We start from the raw sequence: 26133 nt of genomic DNA, 5'->3' as shown, positions 1-26133 counted from the left end.
TCTATTCAAGAACTTTGAACAATCATTTTTATTTTTATTTTTCTTCTTTGGGAACCTGAATAAAGGCAATTTAAGTTCCTTCAAGCCAGCTGCTGTCTGCCTCATCCTTACAGTATGCAATATACATTTTAAGAAAAGCCCTGGCAGAATAATGTAACAGGCATATATAGTATTAGATAAAGCAAACACAAGAAGTTATCACGTTTTGGAGATGGGTGTAGAGCCCACATGAGAAAAGCCCTGCAAGAAAAATACACCAGGCAAAGTAAAGCTTCATTTAAGAAAGTACTGGCTGAGAGAATACCAGGCAATTGCAAGTGTGTTTAAGAAAGCCGTGGCCGAAGAGTATGTGAGGCAATTGTAAGTGTGCGCATTTAAGAAAGCACTGGCAGCAGGAGCGTATACCAGGCAATTGCAAGTGTGTTCACATAAGAAAGCCCTGGTAGGGAACACACCAGGCAAGGACAAACTGAACAGTGTATAAGAAATACATCACCTAATGGACTCCTGAGAAGGATATAACACGACTAGCCAAAGGCTGGTGTCCAGTCATTTGGTCGACTGAAAACTGGTCGAATGACATTTGGTCGACGCAATTTGGTCGAAAACCAAATGGTCGAATTTTTTTTTTTATTTATATATTTATTTTTCGGGTTTTCGTTTTTTAAAAAAAGGGGTTTTTAGAGAAAAAAAGGGAGTTGGGGGGGGACCCCCCAAAAAAATTAAAAAAAGGGGTGAAAATAAAAAAAAAAAATTCGACCATTTGGTTTTCGACCAAATTGGTTCGACCATTTGTCTGGTCGACCAATTTTTTTCGACCAAATGTCTGGTAACCCCAAAGGCTGTATGAAACAAAGAGAAGAGGAATGAAAATCTGGCAGGAGAGTACACCAGATATCCTAACAAGATAACGAGCAACGTTCATTTGCGTACCAGTTGTGTTGTGCGGAAAGAGAAACTTAAGGAACTGATATCTTTGAATATACAGCAGAGCAAAACAAAATCCTGGGGAAGGGAACCACCTTCTGGAATAAGGAATTCTGTTGTTCTGGAATTTTTGTGTTGGAGTTTATCCATTTTCAGCATTTATAAACCACTGAAGGCCAAAGACATTACCCTTTGCACCTGAGAGTTTATTTTGTTAGAATGTGAGGGCCAGAATAGTACTTTGGCACATGACGCTTTTGTTTTGGACAGTCTGACCTTGAGAGAGCCTTAGTTTTAGGTAGGGAAATACCGCTAGAGCAGGAACAGAGAGGCATTACCTCACTCATTAAATCACTTAGGAAAAGGACTGAGGATCAAAAAAGGACATTATTTTTTATTTTGAATCAGAGACCATTATTTGTTTCCACAATTCACTAAACCCACGGACTGTTTTAAAAATTGGACTAAAAGCAGAGATTCCTGTTAGAAAGTTCTATTGAAAATCAGCCAACAACCCGTACTAGTTATATTAATCAGCCAATGTTACTCAATACAAAGATAACTCAATACAGCTTTTAATCACTAAATACTGAAGAGAAACCAGTCAAAGGGGGTAATGTTCACAAAGTAGGGGGCGTGGCTAGAGAGCCTTGGAGTAGGACTTGTCTTCCGAGCTGCTCTTGACGATCCGATATGATCCTGCATGAAAATGAACTAAAAAAGGCATGTTCGTCCACAAAAAGACACTATTGGATGTGTAAAGGCGAGGGGCAATTTTGATGAAGAGCAGAGTCCTCGATGACTGCAGGAAAACTGGCCAGATCAACTGAAAGTTGCGACACCCCAGACAAAATGGCCAGCGCGCTAGAACAAAGGAGGTCAAGGTAGGCCCAACAGCCCAAAGGCGGACGGTGGTCTGCAAGGATAGCGCAGTGGGTGGAAAGCGATGCGGGAAGTAACTGCAGCTAAGAGCACAGTACTGGCACTACAGAACGGGTTCGCTGGAAGCGGTCCGTGACAAAGCACGAGCCGCTCATGGCGCGCATTAATTGCAACGGATTGCCTACTGGAGCGAGAGGTGGAGCCCCCAAGAAGCAGACTGCAAAAGGCACAGAGACACAGGGGCCTGGCGGTGCCACAGGGTGCTGTAACTACGGAGAAGGAGGAACGGGGAAGCAGGGCCTGCACGTTGCAGAAAAGCTGGGCCTCGGCACAAAAGCAGGACTGCACAATGTCAGTGAGAGGAAGCAAGACCAAAAGTAAGCAGCACACTATGGACATTGTTGCCAAACCGCAACAGACTCCGACAACCCCGGTACAGGGCGCAGCAGCCGCGCCTGCAGAAATATCCCCTACGAAAGAGGATCATCTGATTCTAACAGCCATTACGGAGTTGAAGGCCTCGTGGGGTATAGTGATGGTGGACCTAAGAACTGCTTTGGAAACCAAAATAGATGCGGTTGGGCTAGAAGTTAACCTGTTGCGACAGGATGTGAGAGCACTGGCTGAAAGAACAAGCGGCCTGGAAAGTACGGTGGAAACCAATACGGAAACCAGCACGAGTAACGCAAAGGAAATCAACGTTCTGAAGCAACAAGTCGCCAACTTGGAGAACCGCGTGGAGTAGGCTGAAGGGAGAGCGAGATGGAGCAACATTCAGGTGGTCGGCCTACAGGAGGGAGAGGAAGGTCAGGACCCCACGGACTACATGGAGAATTTGATCCTACAAGAAATAGGAGCTGACAAACATTCCCAAGGGTTTGCTGTCGAACTGGAGCACAGGGCCCTAATGAGGAAACCTCGACCTGCAGCCCTCCTCGGGCGATAATAGCAAAGATCCTGAACTATAAAGATAGAGAGAAGATCCTGGAGTACTTTCGCAAGGGCGGATCGATCAAAAGGGCATCTGCAACCATTATGGCATATCCTGACTATACCATGTTGGTACAGAGACAACGTTATAGCTATGTGACGATCAAAAGGAGAATGCGTATGGCCGGAATCAAGTACATGCTTTTATATCCTGCAAAGCTCAAGGTCCTGCACAAGAGTAAGGCGTACTTTTTCGATACCCCAGAGGACGTGGCGGCATGGCATGCAGGGTTTCCCGGACCAAGGCGAGCAGAAAGAGCACGAGAATCATGATAAGTGAGGGGGACATTTTATGTAGAATGCGAGAATGAGTAATGAGGGCGGGGCGAGGACAGATTACATTGAAAACTGCAAATAAGAGACATTTGGACTTGTTAGACAAGAATATTAAATGTGAATGAAAATTGGTAGCACCAAGCGCGCTTACATAGAAGCAAATGGGAGCGGCAAGATGGAGACGACCTACCCCCAATAGTTAGAGTAGTAGGACCGCCATTAGGGCGACCTCACCCTGCTGAGCCGTGAGTAAAGGCAATCGCCAGAAAAGGGCTAGATGGGGGGTGCCTGAGATCCAGGGATGGAGCTGGGCGACAGTTGGGTAGGATGATGGGCCGGGAGGAAATGGAGGGGACTGAGTTGGGGCAGGGATGGGAGGCGGGAGGGAGGGAAATGGGGAAGTTTGGGGGGTTTGTTGTTTGGGGAAGTTTATGTTGGGAGACAAGCCTGCATAGAATGGGGATGTATCTGGTTATGGACTGCACTTGTGGTGGGAGAAGAGAGACTCTGACATGCCATGGGTGATCTTAAAATAATTACTTGGAACGTCAGAGGGCTCAATAGTTATCTAAAGAGGAACAATGTCATGTTATACCTACGCAGACAAAAATTAGATGTAGCCCGCCTGCAGGAGACCCATCTCACACAAGACAAGATGGAGATGATCCGGAAAAAATGGAGGGGGACTGTGGCGGGGACATCATATTCGGCCTATGCCAGGGGAGTGAACATTTGGGTGGCGCCACATGTTCCGTTCCAACTGTTACAGTCCTTGATGGAGGCAGACGGGAGGATGGTCATGATGAGAGGAATGGTGGAAAACAGGGAGATAAGCATTATAAACATGTACGCCCCGAATCAAAACAAGGCATATTTCAGAACCTTATGCAACAAACTTAGTACGTGCTTGGGAGGCGCTGTGATCTTGGGAGGAGACTTCAACTGTGTGTTAAACCCTATGGTAGACAGATCAGATGGAAAAATGGATAAACCCACCCCAGCCGCCAGAGCGCTGCGTACGCTGTTAGAGGATTTTGGGTTTGAAGATGTATGGAGGGCACATCACCCCAAGGGGTGGCAGTATTCGCACTACTCAGCTCCACAAAATCTGCACACCAGATTGGATTATATGTTTGCCACGCAAGATTTAATGAGTGAGATAACGGAAACAGAATATAAAGCGAGGGTGCTCTCAGACCACTCGCCACTAATCCTGAGATGGCAATACCGCCCCCCGAAGGCAAAGATCCCGACATGGCGCCTTAGAGCAGAGGCGCTAAAAGACACCATCTTCCGGGAGGATATGAGGGAGGAAATAGCAAACTATTTTGAGATAAACACTGGCAGTGTAAAGACAGCAGGCATACTTTGGGAGGCCTTTAAAGTGGTGATGAGGGGAGTACCTATAGCTAAGTCCAAAGTGCTACAAGGAGGGATCCAGGCTTAACTGCAAGATACGGAGAGGGAACTAGAAAGGGCACTAAGGGAAGGAGGAAACACCAAGGAAGACAATGAAAGAATACTTAAGTTGCAGCAGAAATGCGCAGGGCACTGGGAGAGATTGTGCAATCTTAATTATAAGAAGTATGTGGAGTAACAGCATACGGGAGGGGATAAACCAGGGAGGGTCCTGGCATGGCTATATAAAAGTGAGACCCCCAGGCCCAGAATCAGGACAATAACGAGGGAGGATAGGAGCTTAGTGGACACCCAAGAGGGAGTTAACCAAGAATCTGCGGAGTATTATCGACTCCTGCATGGAGATGAGGACAGTGACTGCACAGAAATAGCTGAAACACTAGAAGATATAGGACTGCCGCAGATTAGTGCCAAAGAGCGGAAGGAGCTGGATGCCCCGATTATCTTAGAGGACTTGGAAGAAGTAGTGCGACAGTTGCCTACTAGTAAGACCCCATGAACTGATGGACTCCCAAGCGAATTGTATAAAACATATAAAGATGAAGTGCTCCCTCCGCTTATAGAAATGTTGAATGAAGCGTATGAAGTGGGTAGGCTGCCAGAGTCCCTCAGAGAAGCGACAATAATACCACTGCCCAAACCTAATAAGCCCGGACACAACTGTGGATCATACAGACCCCGTCAATGCTTAACCAAGACAGCAAAATATTGACGGCTGTATTGGCTAACAGAAAGAAGAGGGTTATTGCTAAATTAATACATCCCGACCAGACTGGCTATGTCCCGAACAAGAACATATCCAACAATCTCAGGCGACTCCACTGAGTTGTTGAATATGCAAATGAGGATGAAGGCGAACTGGCAATTGTATCGCTAGACGCAATAAAGGCCTTTGATTCGGTCAAATGGCCGTGGCTCATGGCGGCCCTGGCGGGTTATGGGATAGGGCCTGGGTACTTACAGTGGGCTAAAATGCTTGTATAGCGCTCTGTTGGCTAGAGTTAAAACAGGATCGGTAATATCAGAGAGGTGGCAGCTTCAGAGAGGTACTAGGCAAGGTTGCCCGTGGTCTCCTATGTTGTATATTCTTGCCCTGGAACCCTTGGCCATATAACTGAGGCAACAGTATGACCCGATAGGCATTGCTGTAGGAGGGGAACAGCATCTGATCTCTCTGTATGCGGATGACATGTTGCTGTACTTAAGGCACTCAGAAGAAAACCTCCAGTACTTTCTGGAAGTGCTAGAGAGATATGCAAAGCTGTCTGGTATAGTCTTGAACCCCCCAGAAATCTAGCATATTTCCACTCGACAGGTACAAAGGGACCCCGTTGGAACAGCTACCGGTACTACAGATACCATGGGCTGGGCGCACGTTCCGATACCTTGGAATAGACGTATACCATACGGTAGAGGAGGAACACCAATATGATACAGAGGAGGCGATCTGAAAAATTGGAAATAGTATGAAGTTCTGGGTGAAACTACCTCTAGCGATGATGGGTCGAGGGGCAATGTTGAAAATGGTGGTCCTACCGAGATTCTTGCATTATTTTGGGAATATCCCGTATCCTATAACAAGGCGGACCTTTGACAAGATAGAGAGCATGTGCAGGGACTTCCTTTGGCATGGGACGAGGAATAGGATAGCCCTTGGGAAGCTGCAAAATTCATACGAAAAAGGGGGAATAAAATTGCCGAACTACAAAATTTACTATATAGCAAGCCAGTTGCAATATGTAGCCAGGTGGCTCTCTGAGGAGTCAACATCAGAATCCAGGCTGTTCCGACAGGACTGTGCCCCATACTTCCTAAAGGAAATGATGTGGCTGCCTAAGGCAGACATGGGAGGGCGCCCAAACATGATGGCACTAGGGTGGAGGATATGGCGCAGGGCCTGCCAGCTGATGGTGAATTCATTCCCGTGCTCCCCGCAGGTACCACTAGTGGCGTTGACCTGCAAAGACAAGCAATTGAGGATGATGATCAGGAAACACTGGGAACCGGTGGGGATAGCAACCATGGGCGATATATGGCAGGAGGGGGACATAAGGGATTTTGCGATATTGGTGGAAGAAAAGGGTTACATATGGGCCAGTATATTACATACCACAGGGTGGTGCGGAAAATTAGGGAGACATGGTCCGAATTAGCACTAGCAGAAGAACCGGACACTACTATTGACACAATATATGACATCGCAGAGGGGGGACACAAGATATCTAGAATATATGAGATGATGATGTCCAAAGTGGGAAAGGAGATGGTGCATTTGAGGCGGGACTGGGAAGAGGAAGTAGGAGGCCCAAAGAGTGATGGGATGTGGGAACGAGCCCAAAAGGTACCACAAAAAAGTGTCGAGAAATCCAAGACTGCAACAAATACAATTGTACGTAACCCACAGGGCATATATGACGCCCCAGAGAATAGCCAAATTTAAAAGGGTGGGATGACAAGCATGCCCCAAATGTGAGGAGGAAAATGCTGGAAAAGTGCACATGTTTTGGTCATGCCCGGCCATTGAGCGTTTTTGGGGCGAGGTGGCTCACAAGTTGGCTGAAAAAGGTATTAAAATTGTAGTAGATACGGCATGGGCTTGTTTGATAGGAGGGTTCCCGAGATCGCATAAACTCTAGCATGTGAGTAAATTAAAGGACATAGCGTGTGCGCTTGCAAAGAGGAGAATTGCTATGGGGTGGAAGGCATGCCAGAGACCACAAATAGAAGTATGGTGGAAAGATCTACAGAAATGGGCCGAAGCGGAAACTGTGGTATGGCAGGATGCAAGTAAGGTTGGAGGGGAGGAAGAAGCTGAGACCCTAATAGCCTGGAAACAATTGATAGCGGAGCTATTTGGCTCACCACGAGACCCAATGGAAGACATGGAGGAGGAATCCTTATCACAAGAGGCAGAACCAGAACATGGCAGGGAATAGGCTCGTAAAGGGGGGGTGGGAAGGGGAGAAACAATGGACATGTTGCAGAGATGTATGTTTATAATGTTATTGTATGCACTGCAAGTTTGGTTTGTATTGTTTGTTGAAATAAAATTAATAAAACATTTTTTTTTAAATGTTCCCAAAGTAACAGAAATGTTACTCAAAAGGGGTTTCATATGCAATCAAGCCTCATATGGCAAACCGATGTGCCCACCCAAGAAACAAATTGTTATGCCAGTTAATAGGACCATCTAGAGTCATGCTGCTAGAATTACATGATTATTGTCTATTTTGGAGTACAGAGGAACCAATCTGATATTTGTAAGGCAAGACCTTCCGACAACAAGACAATAAAAAAACACTCTAGGGAAAAAGGCTTGGTACACCTCCTTGCAAGGAAAATACTTATTTTGTAGACAAAAGGGGAAAAAAGGTGACAGAAGTTCCAGTCGAACCAAACTGACACAGAGCTCTCTGTTAGTTCAAAGCAGGTACAAGGTTTTTAAAGGAAGCAGTTGTCATCTGTGACACAATCAAGATACAGCATTATCCACCCCACCCTCATTGGTTATTACACAGCCACGGCAGTGGCTGTGTAGTTATGGTTAAGTTGCTGTTTCTATAGCAAGAGCACTTTTTGGGGGGCCTATAACTCCGCTCCCCCTGGACGAACTTTGTAAAAAAAGTATATGGGGCACTCTGAATTGTTTTGCAAAGTTTGGTGATGTTTGGTGCAGGAGGGCAACAGTTTTGGGGGGGTCCCAAAACGTCTTTTTTCCCATAGACTGAATGGGGGGAAAACTTTGCGCACGGCTACAGGCCAAACCGCTGGACGGATTTTCACCAAATTTGCGGCAGGGGCTTGATCACGAAAGCGTGCTTTTGTAAATTTGGTGACAATCCGTGCAGTACTTTTCTTTGAAAAGAGCAAAAAGTAGGTCTAAAAAAATTAGTGATATCTATGTCCGCTCTGCGGTCAGACTTCCCTGTTCGCTCCGCGGACAAGATACCGATTGGCCAGGTGGGTGGCGTCATGACCGCGGACAAGCGACATCTTCGCCGATTGGCTGCAGCGAGCCGTGATGTCATCTTTTTTTTTTTAAATTTAGTTTTATTGAGTTTTTATAATCGTGACATGAATAAAACAGTGCTACATCATTTGGAAAAAGAAAAAACAAAAGATCAATGTTCACAACATTTCATCCCCCCTCCCATTCCATTATTCCCACCCCCACCCTCTCCCACACCATGATACATTAATTAGCGATATCAGCAGGGTTCAGCGTGTCCTTTCACAAAGTTCAAACTTACAAGTACAAGGTGGCCCCCCCTAGGGGGGTAGCTCAAACCGCCAGTGCCAGGCTGAAGGAGGAATGTCCCACATTTTAACAGGGCCCCATTGGGCCTAGCGGAGGTGTCGAGAAGACAGTGTCTAGATCTAAAAGACTCTCCAGGGCTCGTCATAGACTATCAGGCCGTTTTCCCATATTTGACGAAGAATGGGAGCCACAGGCCTTCGATGTTGGACTTGGATTCCTCTATCAAGTGGGTCAAGAATTCCATATCATAAATCGCCCGTACTTTAGAAATGCATTCCCCCTCCCCCGGAGCTCGGGGTGACTTCCACTTTTGGGCCCAACAACATCTGGCCGCTACTAGCATGACGTGTAGCATGTGGTCGTGTTTCACCTTTGGACCCCCCTCAACTTCAATGCCGAACAGTATTAGCAAGGGGAATAGGGTCCTATCCATTCCATCTACCTCTTTTATCCAAGAGAGGACTTCTCTCCAGTAGGTTTGTGCCGCGTGACATTTCCTCCACATGTTTACATAGTCCCCTATTTCTGTGTGGCATTTCCAACAATGGGGATCATAACCCGCTCTCATTCTAGCTATTCTTTGCGGGGGGCAGTGTCATCTATGGATCAGCTTTAGAGCCTAGTGACGGTACTGGGGGGCGGCTGTGGAGCGGCTGGCCTGCCTACATATCTTGGTCCATCTTTTCTCCGTTATGGGAGTGCCTAGGTCCTTCTCCCACTGTGTCTGGGAAGGTGGGGGGTCTCGCGGGATGGAGAACAGCAAAAAGCCGCAGAGCCTTGATATAGCCCCCTTCGTCTCCTTGTGTGTAATAATAAATTTCTCTAAATCTGTTAACTCTCTCCTGAGAGTGTCTCCCCATCTACCTTCGGTCAAGGCACCCGTTAGTTGTAGGTATCGAAAGGGGGAGAGATTGGGAAGGCCGAGGGCATCCTTCAGATCCTCCAAGGATATGAACGCCCCATCCGTCCAGAGCTGCCCAACTCTACAAAGACCTGCCTCGTACCACTGCTGGAAGGCCAGTGGCTCATTGATACCCTCCCAGAGTGGGGGAGCCCATATGCAACTCAGGGGCGAAGGCCACGTTGTGAGCCACCTAAGATAGCCCCCTTCCTTCCATATAGTCCATATCACCCCTAGGAGTGGGTGTCTCAATACCCTTTTTGTAATCCTAACCTTCGGGACCCAGAGCCATTCATCTAGCGTGACCGGGGAAAAGAGCAGATTGTCCAGTTCTACTCACTGTTTCTTAGGGCCTGTTGTCAAGTGATCTACTAGGACTCGCAACTGGGAGGCTTTATAGTACGTGTCCAGGTCAGGGAAGTTAACTCCGCCCTCGTCTTTGGTCCTTATCAGGGTGTCGTATGCAATTCTGCGGGATTTTCCCGCCCAAAGGTAGTGGAGGAGAGTACGCTTGATCTCTAGGAGGAACGGCTTCGGGATCTGAGTCGGCAGCATTTGGAATAAGTATAAAAATTTGGGGAGGATGACCATCTTGATGGAGTTAAGGCGCGCCATCCACGAGAGGCCAGATTTCGACCAGCGTTCCAAGTCTCTCTTGACCGCCAACCAAAGGGGAGGGTAATTTGCAGTAAAATGATCGGCCAGATCCGAAGGTATTTGGATCCCCAGGTGGCGGAATCCCTCAGGTTGCCTACAGAGCGGGAGGCCCTCAATATATTGTTTCTCTTCGTCGTTAAGTTGGACCACTGGGAACGCCACTGATTTATCTAGGTTTATCTTGTAACCTGCGAGGGACCTGTATTGTTCTAAGCTATCTAGTACCTCGGGAACTGATTGGGAGGGATTGGAGAGATAGAGGAGGACATCGTCCGCGAAGAGGGTTATTTTACAGTTGGCTTTACCCATGTTAACACCCTGGATTTTATCGTTTCCCCTGATGGCTATGGCCCAAGGCTCCATTACTAGGGCGTATATAAGGGGGGAGAGTGGACATCCCTGTCTTGTGCCCCTTTCCAGTGGGATAGGTTCAGATTCACATCCGTTCACTGTGATTTTTGCTGAGGGGTGCGAGTAAAGGGCTCTCATCCATCCTAGCCATTTGGGTCCCATTCCCAGAGATGATAGGACATTTTTCCATGAAGATCCAGCTTACTCTATCAAATGCCTTTTCTGCGTCTAGGGACAGAAGAAGTGCGCCCTTCACACTAACTTCCTTTGAACTTAGTATGTGTAGGGTTTTGCGCATGCTATCGGCCCCCTGTCTATGCATCACAAAACCGACTTGATCTGGGTGGATCAATCGAGGAAGATATTTTTCTAAGCGGGTTGCAAGGGTCCTAGTAAAGATGTTTGCGTCCGTATTTAGTAGCGAGATGGGACTATACGAGCCACACTCGGCTGGGTCCTTACCGGGCTTAGGGATCACCGTGATTATGGCCTGCAGGAATTTTGGCGGGATAGTGTCTGAAGATTTAATGTGGTTAAAGAGTTTGGTGAGCGGCTGTATCAACACTGATTGGTACTGTTTGTAGAAATCAGCCGTGTAGCCATCTCCCCCCGGGGTTTTGCCTACCTTCAGTTTCTAAATGGCCTCTTCCACCTCCTCCCTGGTTATCTCTTTTTCCAGTGTTTCCCTCTCAATATCCGTGAGTCTTGGGAGAGGGTGGTCCTTCAGGTAGCTTTTTATGCTATCCAAAGGCTCGCCTTCCTGTTTGGTATAGAGTGCCTTGTAAAAGTTTGCGAAGGCTTCGGCTATAGGCCCTGTTTTTGTTTCGGTACTACCAGTGTCATCTCTGATCTTCTCTATTCTCCTACCCGCTCTGTTTCCCCTCAACCTGTGTGCCAAGAGGATACCGACCCTATCTCCCTTTTCGTAGTATCTCTGTTTCGTGTATCTCATTTTTTTGACCACCTCCCCAATTAGAGTCGCATGCAGGGCTTGCCTCTTGTCCCTCATTTCACTCAGAAGGTTTTCGCGGTCTGTGCTATCGTTCGTGAGCTGGGCCCTCAGGACCCGCAGGTCGTCGTGGAGTTTGGACTCTATTAGTGCTCTCTCTCGTTTTTTGGCCGAACCCTCAGCAATTAGGAGGCCCCTGAAGGTGGCCTTAGCCGCCTCCCAGACGGTGGCCATTGGGATTTCCCCAGTGTCATTTGTCATGAAGTAATTTTCCATCTCTTTCCTTAGGAACTCTTTAAAGACCTGATCTCTCATGAGGGTATTGTTACAGCGCCATCTATACGTTTTTGGGGTGTCCTGTAGTCGCCACCCCATGACAAGGAGTTCATGATCCGACCAGGTCACCGATTCGACCACAGAGTTTCCAACCTCCCCCCCTCCTTCTTCTGAGATCAACATTAAGTCAATTCTGGTGTATGTTTGATGGGGAGGGGAGAAGAATGTGTAGCCCCCCGGGGTAGGATTACATTTCCGCCAAACATCGACCCAATAATATTCCCGGAAGACGTCTCTCAATGCTAGATTGTCCCTGGTGGGGGCTTTTGGCACGACCCCTCTGACCGACCACCAATCAAGATGTGGGTCTGAAATAAGGTTAAAGTCCCCCCCCCCAGAATCATGGCTCCCTCCGCCCAATTATCCATGACTTCAAGGATTTTGTGGAGGAATTTGATTTGGCCCGTATTTGGTGCATACAAGGTGGCTAACGTAACCCTCATGCCCTGGGACATGCCCTTGATCCCCAGAAATCTACCCCCAAAGCCCCTTTTCTTCTCTACATCGGTGAGATGGAATGATTTACCCAAGAGAATACCCACCCCCTCCGTCTTGGAAGACTTGTGTGAGGCCCAGAAGTTCCTACCAATATCCTTCCCCTTTATCTCCGATTCAGCCCCCTCCTATAGTGTGTTTCCTGCAAGAAGAGGACCAGCAGCTTCTGTTTGCGAAACATGTTACTTGTAAGAGACCTCTTGTTGTGTGAGTTTAGTCCCTTGATGTTGAGCGTACCAATCCTTCCCTCAGCCATGATCGTCGCTGTCTTTACCCTGTGAAGTTTCAATAAGTTCCCCCCGCTTCATCAATTGAATTGAGTCCCCTTGCCATGGTGTGGTGTCCCCGTTTCCTATATCCCTCCCCCACCCCTTCCCTTCTACCCCATCTCCCTTACCCATTGTGTAAGGCATTCGTCTTCCTTGCCCGACAAGCATCAGGATTGGTTAACGAACCACCAGGGCTGCTACCCAGACCCCGGGAGATTAGATGATACGGAACATGCCCGTCAACTTTTGTGTTAAGAATACCCTTCCCAAACTTGATCAGGATTATGATCCCCATGTGGGGACCCACTCCGCTGTCTTCCCCCCCGTTCCACTCATGGGGTGTCACCTGTGTCTTGCTTTGACTTAGAGCGGATGCCGAGGAGCGGACACCAACCTCGGGAGCCCCCGACCCGCCACCCCCATGAGAGGACGTTGAGCTGTCGACTCCCGCATAGGGGTGCCTCGAATGTTCAAATACATCAGTTAAACATAAACCTTGCCAACAGTGGCACTAACCAAAAGACAACACCCGACATTTGCCAGCACCGGAGGACCATCGAGGGGACCCCACGTACTCCAGGATCCCCCACACCACTTCTCACCCCCGGATTCTCTCCCCCAAAACCGGACCCAAACAGCAAGGCATATCAATGAAGCAGAAATTCCGCCAACCCTGGCGACTTCAACATATAGTGTGTGGTTCCCTCGGAACTGAGGAGACCCCAATCGACCGTATTGGCCAATGCATTTATGCAAACCACCCTGTTATTCTCCTGGTGAGATCAAACGGGGTCCCCGTGATCGGCCGGTGGGTGCCTCATTTTCTGGAACTTCCGTGTGCCCTTCACCTTATGTTTCCCCTGATTCGAGAGGGGACCCCGGGGAGCCCGGGCAGAGTCTCCACCGGTCTCATTCCTGTCCCCGGAGAGGGCAGGAGAGTCTCCCACCAATTCATCTGTGGCTCTCTGGATATCCTCCTTGGTGATGAGGCGTTGTCGCACCCCTTGCCATTCAAATTCCAGGTAGAACGGGTGACCCCAGCGATATCGGGCCCCCTTCTCCTGTAGGCACCTGGTGATTGCTGAGCATTTTTTCCTCATCTGCAGCATGAGGGCGGACAGGTCCTGGTAAATCGCCACCCTGGAATTGTCATATTGTATGTCCCTCAAGGTCCTTGCCCTCTCGAGCATCCTCGCTTTGTCCCTGTAGTAGTGAAATTTGGCGAGGACCGAGCGTGGACCCCTTCTGCCTCCTCCAGCTCGGTGGACTCTGTCGATTAGGACGGACTCTCCCGAGTCGGAAACCAGGACGATCCTAATGATGTCTTGAACCTTTGCCTCCAGGCCCGGCGGGGTCTCTCCCTCGGGTTCTGCTAGACCAAAAATCCTGAGATTAGTCCTCCGTTCCCGATTTTCCATGTCGTCCACCTTGCGACGGAGTTCCTCCTCCCGTTGCTGTAGTTCCTTAAATCTTATGTCCATTTGTGTTTCCAGGATGGCGGTGGATACCCGATTGTTCTCAACCCCCTCTATTCTGTCCTCAAGGGTACAGACTTTAGAAGTGAGGTCTGCCAGTTTAGCCCCCATGTCAGTTCTCATTCCTCTAATTTCCTCGAAGATCGTTTGGATGTTGTTTTGCATAACGTTCATGTCAGGGGCTTGGGCAGAGGGGGGTCCGGCCTCCATCTCCGGGCTCTCCGCTGATAATTGATATTTCGCCAAGGCTTCCTTCCAGCTCATGGGCTGCTTCCCCCTTCAACGTCCCCGCGATCGTTTGGTGGCCTCAGTGGTCTTACTCCTGATCAAGAGTTCCCCTCCTGTCTCACTCACGCCAGGCTTGAAGTCTGATCTGGCCCACGGGGACCTGAACTTGTTTGGACTTATTGGGGTATCAATTTGTCTCCTAGAGCGGACTCCGCCACCCCTGTTCTGGCTTACTCCTTGGTGCCCTAGGAGCAGGTTCCCAGGTGGTGTTCCAGTGACGGCAGTTGGGCTATGCAGGGGCTTTCCCACGGTCCACTGAACTTTCCCCCAGAATTGGAGCTCCAGGGCTCCCCCCGTCTCCGTAGTGTCTCAGCTGCAGACCCCCGGCCAACCCTGAGCGGATCGGCTGCCCTATAGGGGGGAGTGCGCCTTGCCTGCGTTGAGGGCCCGCTGTGGGTCCACCATGGTCTTCTCCCCCACACTGGAGTTGTCTCGGGGGTGTTGGGGCACCGCTGGGCTTAAGCACTCACCCCTTGCCTTGTTGGCTCTTGCTGGTGGGTCAGAGGGGGCCCCCGGGCACGCTCCCGCGTCGGCTCAGGCCTCGAAGGGCGCCGGTGATAGTGGCGGTTGTGAGGTCCAGGAACGGGATGTTCCGCGGTGCCCCGCCAGCACACAGCGTGTCCCCGGGTCTATGATGCTTCACTGTGGGGAGGGCCCGGGCGCGCTCCCGCGACGGCCCGCAATCACCAGCCGCTCCGGTAGTGCAGGTGCAGAGGGGGCCGGAGAGGCTCTCGGGGGCTCCACACGTCTCGCAGTCCGATGTCTTGGCTGCGACTCCCCCCGTGGGGAACTCGCGTCGGAATAGGGACGGCTGGCCGGGATGGGCGCCAAGCCGCGTAGGTCGCTTCTCTCACGCAGAGGGCGGTGCGGCGAGAGGGCCTCCTCCCGCGTATGCCTCGGGACCCGATGGGGGAGGGGAGGGCACGAAAACACTCCGATGGAGAAATCGGCGACGGGGGCAGCCCCCAGCTTCAGGAAGGTGTCTCCAGGATCACGGCAATCTCAGACAGCGGTTTTTCCGCTTTAGTGCAGCGGGTGTTCCGTTATTTCTTCAGTCTCCGCGATTTTCCTGGGGCCATCAAGGGAGCTCACGGATCAGGCAGCCATCTTGCCTGCGCCCCCTGGTGGCCTCCGTGATGTCATCTTTGATGTCCTGGGTGTTAATCTTAACAGTGCACGGTGGTGGCACGAGTTATGGTTGCTTAGATTACCATAACTGGCACATTTCTGGGGGGTTTTGGTTTTACTTGTAACCATAACGTCCCTTTAACAATGTTTTTTCATTGAATATATATATATGGCAGTGAACAAAAACAAAGGGGCTGCACATGTGATATCAGCAGTGATATCATCAATGAAATTTGTGATGCCATCTTTTATGTTCTGGGTGTTAGTGGTAGCAGTGCACAGTGGTGCGGGCAGGTATGGGTGCTTAGCCTACCATAACTGGCGAATTTCAGGGGGTTTTCGGTTTTACTTTGAACCATAATGGCACGTTTGTAAAGTGGTTTTAGTAAATTGCACAGGTTTTTAGTAGTGCAACTTAACCATAACGTCCCCTTAACAAAGTTTTTTTTGAGTGAATCACCTATATACATACTACCAGTCCCCTAAAGTGCCTTGACTGATTGGCTACATCCTAATCTACCCTTGCCCCCTGGCATGTTGTTCCACTAGTCCGTCACCTTGGTTCCCAGCAACTGGACTGGCGAGTTACCTTGGCTGTTACCTGCCCCACCGCCCTGATTACGTGACCTCACTTCTAATATGGCAATGCTTTAGTATTTCCCGCACTTAGGCCCTGTGTCTGCACTGTCATTATTATACATCACATTACACTACTACTACTACACAACATCAACCATGCCCTATACCTGTACAAAGTTATGGTGAGCTTACGCTTTGAGTGCGCTACAAAGAGTTTTATTTCACTTGTAAACAAAAATGAGGAATTCTCATAAGTAGAGAGTAGTCTTGAGAAGTGTTTGAGATTTCTTTATATGAAGATTTGTGTAGCCTTTAGTGGATGACACGTGTTTCGGCAAAGTGACTTGCCTTTCTCAAATCCAGGCGAAATAATAGCATAACGTGAATAAGGAAAAATAAAAACATAAAGCATATTAAATCTCTTGGTAAACTGATTCATAGATAGCCGTCATACAGATATTGGAGAAATAGGTAGTGCTTGAATTTGAACAGTGGATGGTTGTGAATGGTGCCCAGTAAATTAGCCCGTGCCTATACCCAGTTGAGGGAGTTGGGGGGATATGGAGGGAAGAGTGGATCTGGAGGCAATATCATGAGTATAGATCAGAATAGAGTGCTGTGATGGTGCTAACAAAATAAGAGGAGAGAAGTAATATTTGAAGTTGTAGTGGTGGTTTAAAAAAGAAAGAACAGTAAAAGCTGGAAAGCTTGATAGAAGAACTAACTAGTCATCAGAGAATGATTAAAAAGACAAAAACTATAAGGTTATTTGATTACTAAATGGCCTCTTACCCTTTCTCACTTGCGTGAATGAAAGCATAATACAGATTAATGGTAAATCATGGGCTCACTGCCACCTGTATATGAGAAAAAACCCGTGTGCGCGAGTTTATTATGTGAGGTACTCATCCATTTGCAGATAATTACATATTAACAAAAGGGCTAATGACTATGCCTTTTATGAGTCTTAGAACAATCTTTAAGAAGCCGACTATTCTATTATCTTGTTTGCCCATCATATATTTTATTTACCATTTCAGTGCGGTCATTTAATATAAACAGCGTTAGCATAGTGTTTGGAATCAAAAAGTAATCTTAACTACGTTCACGCGTGCACGTTTTGCGGCGTGTGTTAAAGATATGGTGAGATAGAAAAATATTGGTCCCCCCATATCCGGGTGGGTTTGCAGATTTGTGCTTACCTAATGCAGATCTGTCTCCTGCTTACGGAGTAGTCCGTGTTTGAATCACCTTGCAGTATATAAAAAGGGAATTTGGTTAAAAGAAGGGAGTCCTTCCGCAGTTTCTACTGCGGCGGCCATACTTTGGGCTTGTAAATCATAGGGCTGATTGCAAGTGCAGAAAATGAGCCCAACTCACATTAGTATTGCGAGTGAGAGTGTGACTTAGGTCAAGAGTGAGAGGAAAGACCTTGTCCTTCGCCTGTGCCTATTACTCTGCTATTAGCATTAGCAGGTATTTTTGAAATTTGAACTACACTAAATTATAATACACACAAACAGTAGTATGGCCTCCTAATGCGGCTCACAAAATGTTTGTTAATGTAGAAATATTAATTACGAGGTTATGAATAGATTAGGGGCAAGGCATTATGGTCACTGTAGTTCTGCCAATTCTGAAAAAATGTACTAGCCATTTTCCTATCTGGTGATTTCTAGATGTTAAATCATTATATGAAAAAACCCATTTGATCTTTGATCTTGATCGAGAAGGAGAGAACATTCATTTTCATACACTGTACCATATGTGAAATACACATAAGAGTAATGACAGTATATACATCACATTATAGAAAATGAACCATTTCATTGTCAGTGTTCAATCCAAGTTCTACAGTTCGGTAAAGCCAAATTAATCTGGCTTCTGCTCTTCTAAGATGTAGTTCGTGGTTACCACCTCTTCTGTTCACCTGTATTTTTTGTAGACCAATAAACTTTATGTCCCGTTTATTATCCATCTGATGGTTGGTTTGCCAATGTTGTGACAAAGGTAGGCTACTACTGTCCTGGCTAGTCATTGCTGAGATGTGTTCTCTTATACGTACTCTTAATTCGCGTATTGTGCTTCCAATGTAAATTCGTTGACAAGTACATCTAATTGCGTAGACAACGTATTTAGAGTGGCAATTGATTTGTTCTTTGTTGTTTTTATCCCATTATTATCTGTGAATATGGTTGTTTCGGCTAAGGCATGCTTGCACATAGTACAAAAACCACATTTTCTGAAACCGGGTTTTGGTTGTTGTAGCCAGTTCATCGTTGGTTTTGCTGCATTGTCCGGTAGTAAAGTGGGACTGAGGGTCATTTTTAGAGTTTTTGCCTTTTTAAAGATCAGAGTTGGTTGATCTTTAATGTTTTTCTCTATGTGAGGGTCCAATTTAAGGAGATACCTGTTCTTTTTAAGTGCTTTCCTGATCAGTTATTTTCGGAGTAGGTGGTGATAAATTGAACCTTATCGTCCTGTTTGGATTGTTTTACTTTGTGAGTCAGTGTAGCTTGTCTATTCATTAGTTTACCTTTGGTTCTTGCTGTAGCAATTGTGTTTCTGGGGTATCCCCTGGCAAGAAATCTGTTGGAAAGGAGTTCACATTCAGATTCAAATGAGGATGTTTCTGTACAGTTTCTTTTTGCACGTATAAATTCACCTTTGGGAATATTTTTGATGACCGGTTTGTAATGGCAACTGGTGGCAAAAAGGGTTTAGTTTACTTCAGTTGGTTTTCTATAGGTTTTAGTTACGAGTTTGTCCCCTGATGTGGAAATTGTGAGGTCCAGAAATGTTATTTCTGAGTCACTTGAGACTCCAGAGAATTCAAAATCATAGGTATTGTTATTAACTTGGTTCAAAAAGGTGTCAAGTTCATGTTTATTTCCACTCCAAATTAGTAGGACATCGTCTATATACCGGGTCCGTTTGACCACTTTGTTCTTGAAAGTTGTTGAGGGATAAATGAATAGATCTTCTAACATTCCCATTACAAGATTAGCAAGAGCCGGTGCAAATTTGAGGGCCATTGCGACGCCACATGTTTGTTTAAAAAAGCTGTTGTCAAAGACAAAGATGTTATTCTCTAATGTTGTCATCAACATTTTTTTTAACATGCAAACATAATTAAAATGTGAGGCTGATTGGTCTTTGAAAATGTAATCCATTGTTTGTAGTGCCAGATTGTGTCCTATCGATGCATATAGAGCCTTGAAATCCCAAGTTGCCAGTAAATAATTTTCTTGCCAATGTATTCCTTCTAGTATCTTGATAGTTGCTGTTGTGTCCTTGAGATATGCTTTTACTTGACAGACCTTTGGTTTGAGTATATTATCGATATATTCAGCGATTGGTTCTGTAGCCCATCCAATGCCGCTTACAATTGGCCTACCTTCAGGAATTTTGAGGAATGTCTTGTGTACCTTTGGAAGGAAATAAATTGTTGGCATAGTTGGTTTGGATACAAATAAGTGTAATCTTTCTTCACCAGTAATTAGAACTTGTCGATGCCATCCATCTATTAAGTCCTTTAATTCTTGTGTGATTCTTGCTGCAGGATTGCATGGGAGTTTTTCGTAGCAGTTAGGGGTCTGAAGGTGGTTGTTGGCCATTTGAATGTAATCCGAACGGTTCATTATAATAATATTCCCCCCTTTGTCTGCTTCTTTAATGACAAGCTCCTTGTTGGTCTGTAAGTTACGTAGTACAATTCTCTCCTGGTGAGTTAAGTTGTTCGTACACTTGGTCATTTTTTGGTCAGATTTTCTTGATAATAATTTATACAAGTCTTGGGTTGCTGCTTTGTAGAAAGCGTCATTCATATTGTCTGGTGCCAGTTGGGGTAGAAATTTTGATTTAGATTTGAGTTCTTTAGAGACTAGGTCTGCTGGATGTATCTGTAATTCATGCATCGTTTCATGTATGGGGTAGTCAGCCGATTCCCCCAATTGATCTCAAAAGGTGAATGTTTCCCATTTCCTCGATCGTTATATCACTGATGTCTGATGTTTTAGATGTAAATCTCAGTTTCTCCAATTGGTTTGTGAAGAATATTTTTAACTTAAGTTTCTGAACAAATTTAAATAGGTCTATATATAAGCCGAATGGTTCACAAAAGGAGGTTGGGGCGAAAGACAGGCCTCTATTTGGGAGACTAGTTTCTTCTGAAGTAAGACTATGATCAGATAGATTCATTACCAAATTGTTTATTTTGATTTCTTGGCTGCCTCTCTTGCAGCAGCTCTTGTTAAACGCCGATTTTCATCTAGATTGTCTGGATTTTCTGTGTCCTCCAGATCCTCTTCTCCCTCTCTTGCAGCAGGGAGTTGTGATGTGTCCGGTGCTTTCGTCACTTGAAAACGGACTTGCTTCAAAGGTCTGTTCCTGTTTCCTTTTTTGATAGCGTCTGATTTGATTAAAAAAACCATGACCTGTTTTCTTTGTAGTTTCTTGTGCAGTATCCGAATTTATGTCGGGTTCGTCTTCAGCTTCTGAGCTGGCTGAGGAAGTATTGGGAGTTGTTTCTCTGGATATTGGTTTGGTACATTTATTGTTCTTTTCTTGAAAAGTGTATACTCTGTCTTCGTTGTAGTCTCTATCATCCCTGTAGAATTTTCTCAGTTTACGTAATTTAATATCATTCTGATATTCTTTGAGGATTTCGTACATTTTCAAAATGATTTACTCCTTAGTGACTTCGAGGGCCTTTGCCTCCTTGATTTCCTTTTTGATGAGTTCAGTTTGTTCTGTGGTTCTTTTGTGTTCTCTTTCTGCATGTTCCATAAGCATTTGTAGCATTTGTTTGGAACAGTGGTACAGATTGCTTTCTCAATTGTCTGCCAGGTCTTTGTCCTTGTCCTTATTAAAATCTGCGAAAATCAAGATGTGTAGTCCCCTTGGGATTTGATCTTTTGTTAGGTAATTTTTAAGATAAATTATCTCCCAATACTTATCTATTTCTCTACGGGAGGCCCTTTCTAATTTGACAAATTTATATCTCAGGTCCTCCCGTTTAGGTGTAGTTGAGGTAAATGCACGTGTGTCACTTCCGTGGGGAGAATAAGTTACTGACTTCTTGTTCCCTGTTTTCCAGGTATTCTGGGCTATACCTGGGCCCTACCTATGCGTCTGTAACTACCATTAAGATGCGTGAATTTGTTCTTCCCGCTTGCGGTTTTCACCCCCCTGCAGCAGTGCATGTTTATTTTACCGTGCACTAATAGACTTTCCTAAGTCTAAATCGTTTCAGTGGGCACGGGAGCTGTACGTGCATCCCAACATAACATCTAGCATAGTCGGTATCATCTGCTGCACTCAGGATGTCAGTGAGCACAATCACAAATGGAGTTTGCCTTCACTGTCGGCAACACTGGTCCCATGCCCCGTCTAGAGAGGGATTTGGACATCAATGATTTCAACCAATTGTATCATCCTAAGTTACATTTTAACTGCATAACCTCTGCCTTAGCCTTGCCAGTGATTTGAAATTATAAGTTGATTTTCAATGTTTCCAAGTGGTGCTTTTTTCAGAAAAGTTGAAATTATTACTCTAATTGTGACAGTTGTTCGGCTTCATTGTAGGCAATTTGTATAGGGGCATTGTCTCTGCAGACTTAAGCTGTGAAAGTTTCAAGATGATAAGGACAAATCCTCCCATGGGCCAGGGATGCAAGCAGAAAGGATAAATGGTGATTGATTAGGTCAGAGATTACTGTAAAGGTTAGTGGTTTGTTGTGTTTTTAGTCACTCCTAAGGGCCAACAGAGAACCTCTTGACTGACTTGAAAGCAAGTAGTAGCCGCGTGTTTTGCTTTTGCTTCGCCAAATGAGGAGAACCCTTATTTTTAAGTTTCCCCGGCACCTGGCAAAACAAGTTAGTGGACTCAGATAAGCACAAAATCACACTTAGACTAATCGTTATAATAAACGATAAAAATGGCTCGTTATAGGCTGTTTATTCACCCAATATACATATATAGATATAAGCTTGGCATACATAAACAAACATAGAATCAGATATATAAAAACATATAAAAAGAAGGCATCACCGTTATTAAGGACATAGAAGACAGCTTCATCTTGGCCACTTCAACACTGCTTAGTCCCAGAGCAGGTAGGCGAAGAGATCACTCGTACTAACGGAGTCTGAGGCAGAGCGTCCTCCCTATCAGCAAGACTTCATCAACCGGGGGTCCAAGTTCTAACACAAATTGCCACAGAATGCCCCATTCTCTTTATGGGACATGACCCCGCCCTTCTCAGTTATGACTAACCTTGGCCGAGGAGGAGATCACAAGTAGAAGGGGCAGAGAGTGGAAAAATCCAGCCAGAAGTGGAAATACCCAGCGCCCCTTTCCTCGCATTCGTTGCCAGCAGCCCTTATCATGCACCTGCAGACTGCTCCGACTCCCTCCTCTTATTCGTCCTTCAATGGACAATACAATAACTATTTCCCAAAGCAAGTCCACTCAGCAACAATATTTATGTAGCTATGTGACCTAGATGTGCTTTCGCTACTGAAATGCTTGTTTATTTTTTGGGGCCCGCAGAGACGCATGCTTTTATTATAGTGATAGGAGATGAGTGTCCAAAATGGCCGTGCACCGACGCCATGTTGTTTTAACTCGTATTTCGCACAAGCATTACACTGCACCATTTGGTGGTGCTATGTGAAGACAGAATGTACAGCAACACAAAGTTAGATATAGGCAGAGGAAGCCATAGAGGGAATGAATTATGTGCCTGAAGCCTGCTGTTTGTACGTATGCCTGATGATTCAGGGATGTCTCCCTTCCTAAATAGTATCTTATCTTGCCTGGAAAAAGCTCCCAAACTTAGAATTCAATGCAACATTTTAAGTGCCCATGCTCCCAGGGTTTCGGAATGCCAGGACAATATTGTTAGGTCTTGGGGTTCCCATGATTGGGAGGGGCATGGAGACGAGGCAGTAAGCAGGCCTTATTAATCCCCTCCACTCCACATTAGATTATATATGGACAGAGAAACACACACCTCATCTAGTGACGAAAGACACTACTTTTTAGGGTGTGAACATAATCAACCAACATGACCAGTGTACTTAAAAACATGCAGAATGTTTTGCCATGAAGCATTCACTCTCTAACAGTAGCAGACATTTCTTGATGACATACCAGCATTGGGGCCAGCGCTGCTTTCTCCTCCTTTTAAACTCCTCTCCGTTTCCTCTTTTGTGCACTCAGCAACGTCAGCAAGGGCCTCTGGAACACCATCTCCATCAGTTGTTGCAGAGACAAGCTAAAAGGTTTACAGAATATTTGGTTAGTTGCGTTTGCATATTCAAGAACATGGCCGCTCCCTCTATGGATTTGCTTATTAGGAACCCGTTGTGTTCTCTTATAGAGGGGGAAGAATATCCTTAATGTCATTCCATGAGATCTACACTAATCCTTGTCTGGACATAGTACACAGGTGCATGCACATAGATAAGATGGTATTGGTTTTAATCTTGTTATACATCTTGATCACAATACATTATTCCCGATCGGTGAAATGTATCATTTTCAAAATCTCTTTGCAGCACGCTGCAACCTATCCTTATACCCATTCACAAAAGCGCAGTCAATTAATTCCAGTAAATTAGTACACTCTGTTAATTAGTCCCTGTTTTGACCCTGCAGCATAGCAATCCCGTGAATAAACATCAGGCACTAAATTCAAATGACTACCCATCGTTGCATCAGCAACCAGCATTCCATCATGAGATGTGGCATGAATATAGCAACAACACCCTCAGTGGCAGACTGAATTGTCTGGTAACAACTTGGAGCCCTATTTATAGGCTCTAGCTCAGCGAGGGATTTAAAATAGGGCCTCCAGTGCCATTGCTGGATGATCGAGCCCAAACCCCTGGGTGTTATTGCTATTAGCAGCCCGAAGTGGTAGTATCAAGTTTTCCGGGGCAAAGCCCATCTTCCATTTCCAGGACTGAATAGAGGCAGAGCACCGAGAAGCAGGGGACCAAAGGTGTCAGAGAAGGGAAGTGCAGATGGGAGTTGGAGGGGATGAAGGGGCGATTTAGGATGGAGTGGGTGGTTGGGGAGGTCGTTAGGGCACAAGGATACAGTGGGACTTGGGGAGGAAGATACCAGCCACGAACAACAGCTAGAGATAAAACACTGTTGCACACAAAATAGATTTGTATTAATTAACCTAAAAAGAAACTAAACAAAAAGCTACTTGTTGAGGGTTTGCTACACAAATACTTTAACAAATGAGGTACATAGGTTTCCATCATGTGGTAGTCAACCAAATGATATACTATATATTAATATATACTATATTATAAAAAATAATTATTTCACGCATATTGGTTCACTGGTTCATTAACAATTGGCACCCATAGCTGTAAGCAGTAACTGACAACTGTATTGTAAAATGTTAAATTACAAGCTACTGTCCAGGCATTAATAAGTGGCTAAGAATGAATTATCACTCACTAGAGGAGACTGCACATTTTAAAATTATCATTAATTCAAATTAGCTTCAATACAGAGATGCAGAAAATATGAAAAAGACAAAGTACAATGCTGGATGGGGAAATGGAAACACAGGGAAATGGAAGTGGAACCTACTATCTGTAATACACGATAAGAACAATTCAGACATCTACTTAAAAAAGAAAAACCACTCGGATTAAAGGTGATGAAGGAGACAATTATAGCCGGTTCAAGCTAGAAGAGTAAAAGAAATTAAATGAATAGTACTTGAAGGATGTAATTAAGAAGCTGCAGAAGGTGAATCTATTAAACCACAATAAATGTGGGTATAACTCAAAGGAGGGGGAAAATTAGAGCAAAAACAAGGCGTTATCAAAAAAATGCCAATGCCTAAGAGAAAAAGATCAATAACAACAGCACTGCAACATGCTAAAAAAGGGATTGCATCTACATCACAAACGCAACTAGTGTCTAAGTATACACCTTTGGATGATTTAGTTGCTGGATCAATTCAGTTGAATGGTGAAGGGAATGTTACTAAATTCAGTGCAACCTTCTCCGATACATAAATGTCAGTCCTAGGTAATCCAATAGTGCCCAATGCCTCAAGAGATTTAGAGTCAATCAATAACGAGATTAGGGAAGAAATAAAGAAATCTGTTGCCCTTTAAATCTCAAGTGGTCAGGCAGGGCCAGTTGGGCTGAGGAGTTTTGATCAAAATGCAATGACTGTTTCTTCTTATCAACTGACATTACTAGGCACAAAAAATGTGCTTGCCACTGCATCAGCGCCGCACTACCAAAACATACCTGCAGAGCAAAGAATTTCTCAGGAAAATTCCTACTCCGCACCATGGAGCATAATCAACATGAATAAATTGCAATCCAATAAACAGCAACATTACAAAGATTGCCATCAATTGGTAATCAAAGGTCGTGGTCATCCTTTCTCGAAATGTGATCTTAATCGATCAAGCATCTTGAACATATGTACGGACCTACCCAAGCTAAGCAACATCAACTCCAGTGATATGGACGCGGTAGAGTTTCTAGATGATCACGACCTTTCTAATGCTCGAATATTCATTCACTCTGGAGCAGTAGCTAACATCATTTGGGAGGAAAGATCGTCACTGTATGAAAGCCCATAGTACTTCAGGACCATCAGATAGCACATAATACTGAGAGTCAAACTCTCCAAAAAAGAACTTTGAACATTTACGGACAAGAGAAATCTAAAATGACATCTGTCAATTTTGAAAGCATAATTGTACTTCTCAGAACATTTTAAACTCATATCATCGGGCATGTCTCCTGGAATACTCACGGTTTTAAGCATTTCATCAACTCAAATGCTGATGACCTGAATGTGTATGACATCATTATATTACAGGAGACGTGGCTAACTGTGCCCCGATATGGGATGCGTTTAACATAGTGATCACCCCCGCACTGGTACAGCCCAGAGGCA

At 45.6% G+C, this 26133-nt stretch overlaps 1 protein-coding gene across 5 annotated transcripts in view; it reads right to left on the bottom strand.

Moving 5' to 3' along the window:
- LOC138582130 (oocyte zinc finger protein XlCOF6-like) overlaps positions 1–26133 on the bottom strand; it is a 371424-nt gene that overhangs the window by 323304 nt on the left and 21987 nt on the right. For all 5 annotated transcript variants that reach the window (XM_069653138.1, XM_069653139.1, XM_069653135.1 and 2 more), the window contains exon 2: positions 23337–23460. In XM_069653138.1, coding sequence (XP_069509239.1) covers positions 23337–23460 — 124 coding nt within the window. The remainder of the gene's footprint in view (positions 1–23336; positions 23461–26133) is intronic.

This window comes from Ambystoma mexicanum, chromosome 3q (genome assembly GCF_040938575.1).
Source record: "Ambystoma mexicanum isolate Mex_15411 chromosome 3q, UKY_AmexF1_1, whole genome shotgun sequence".
NCBI lineage: Eukaryota > Metazoa > Chordata > Amphibia > Caudata > Ambystomatidae > Ambystoma > Ambystoma mexicanum.
The sequence above is the reverse complement of the archived record's forward strand: the minus strand, read 5'-3'. Positions and strand labels throughout refer to the sequence as shown.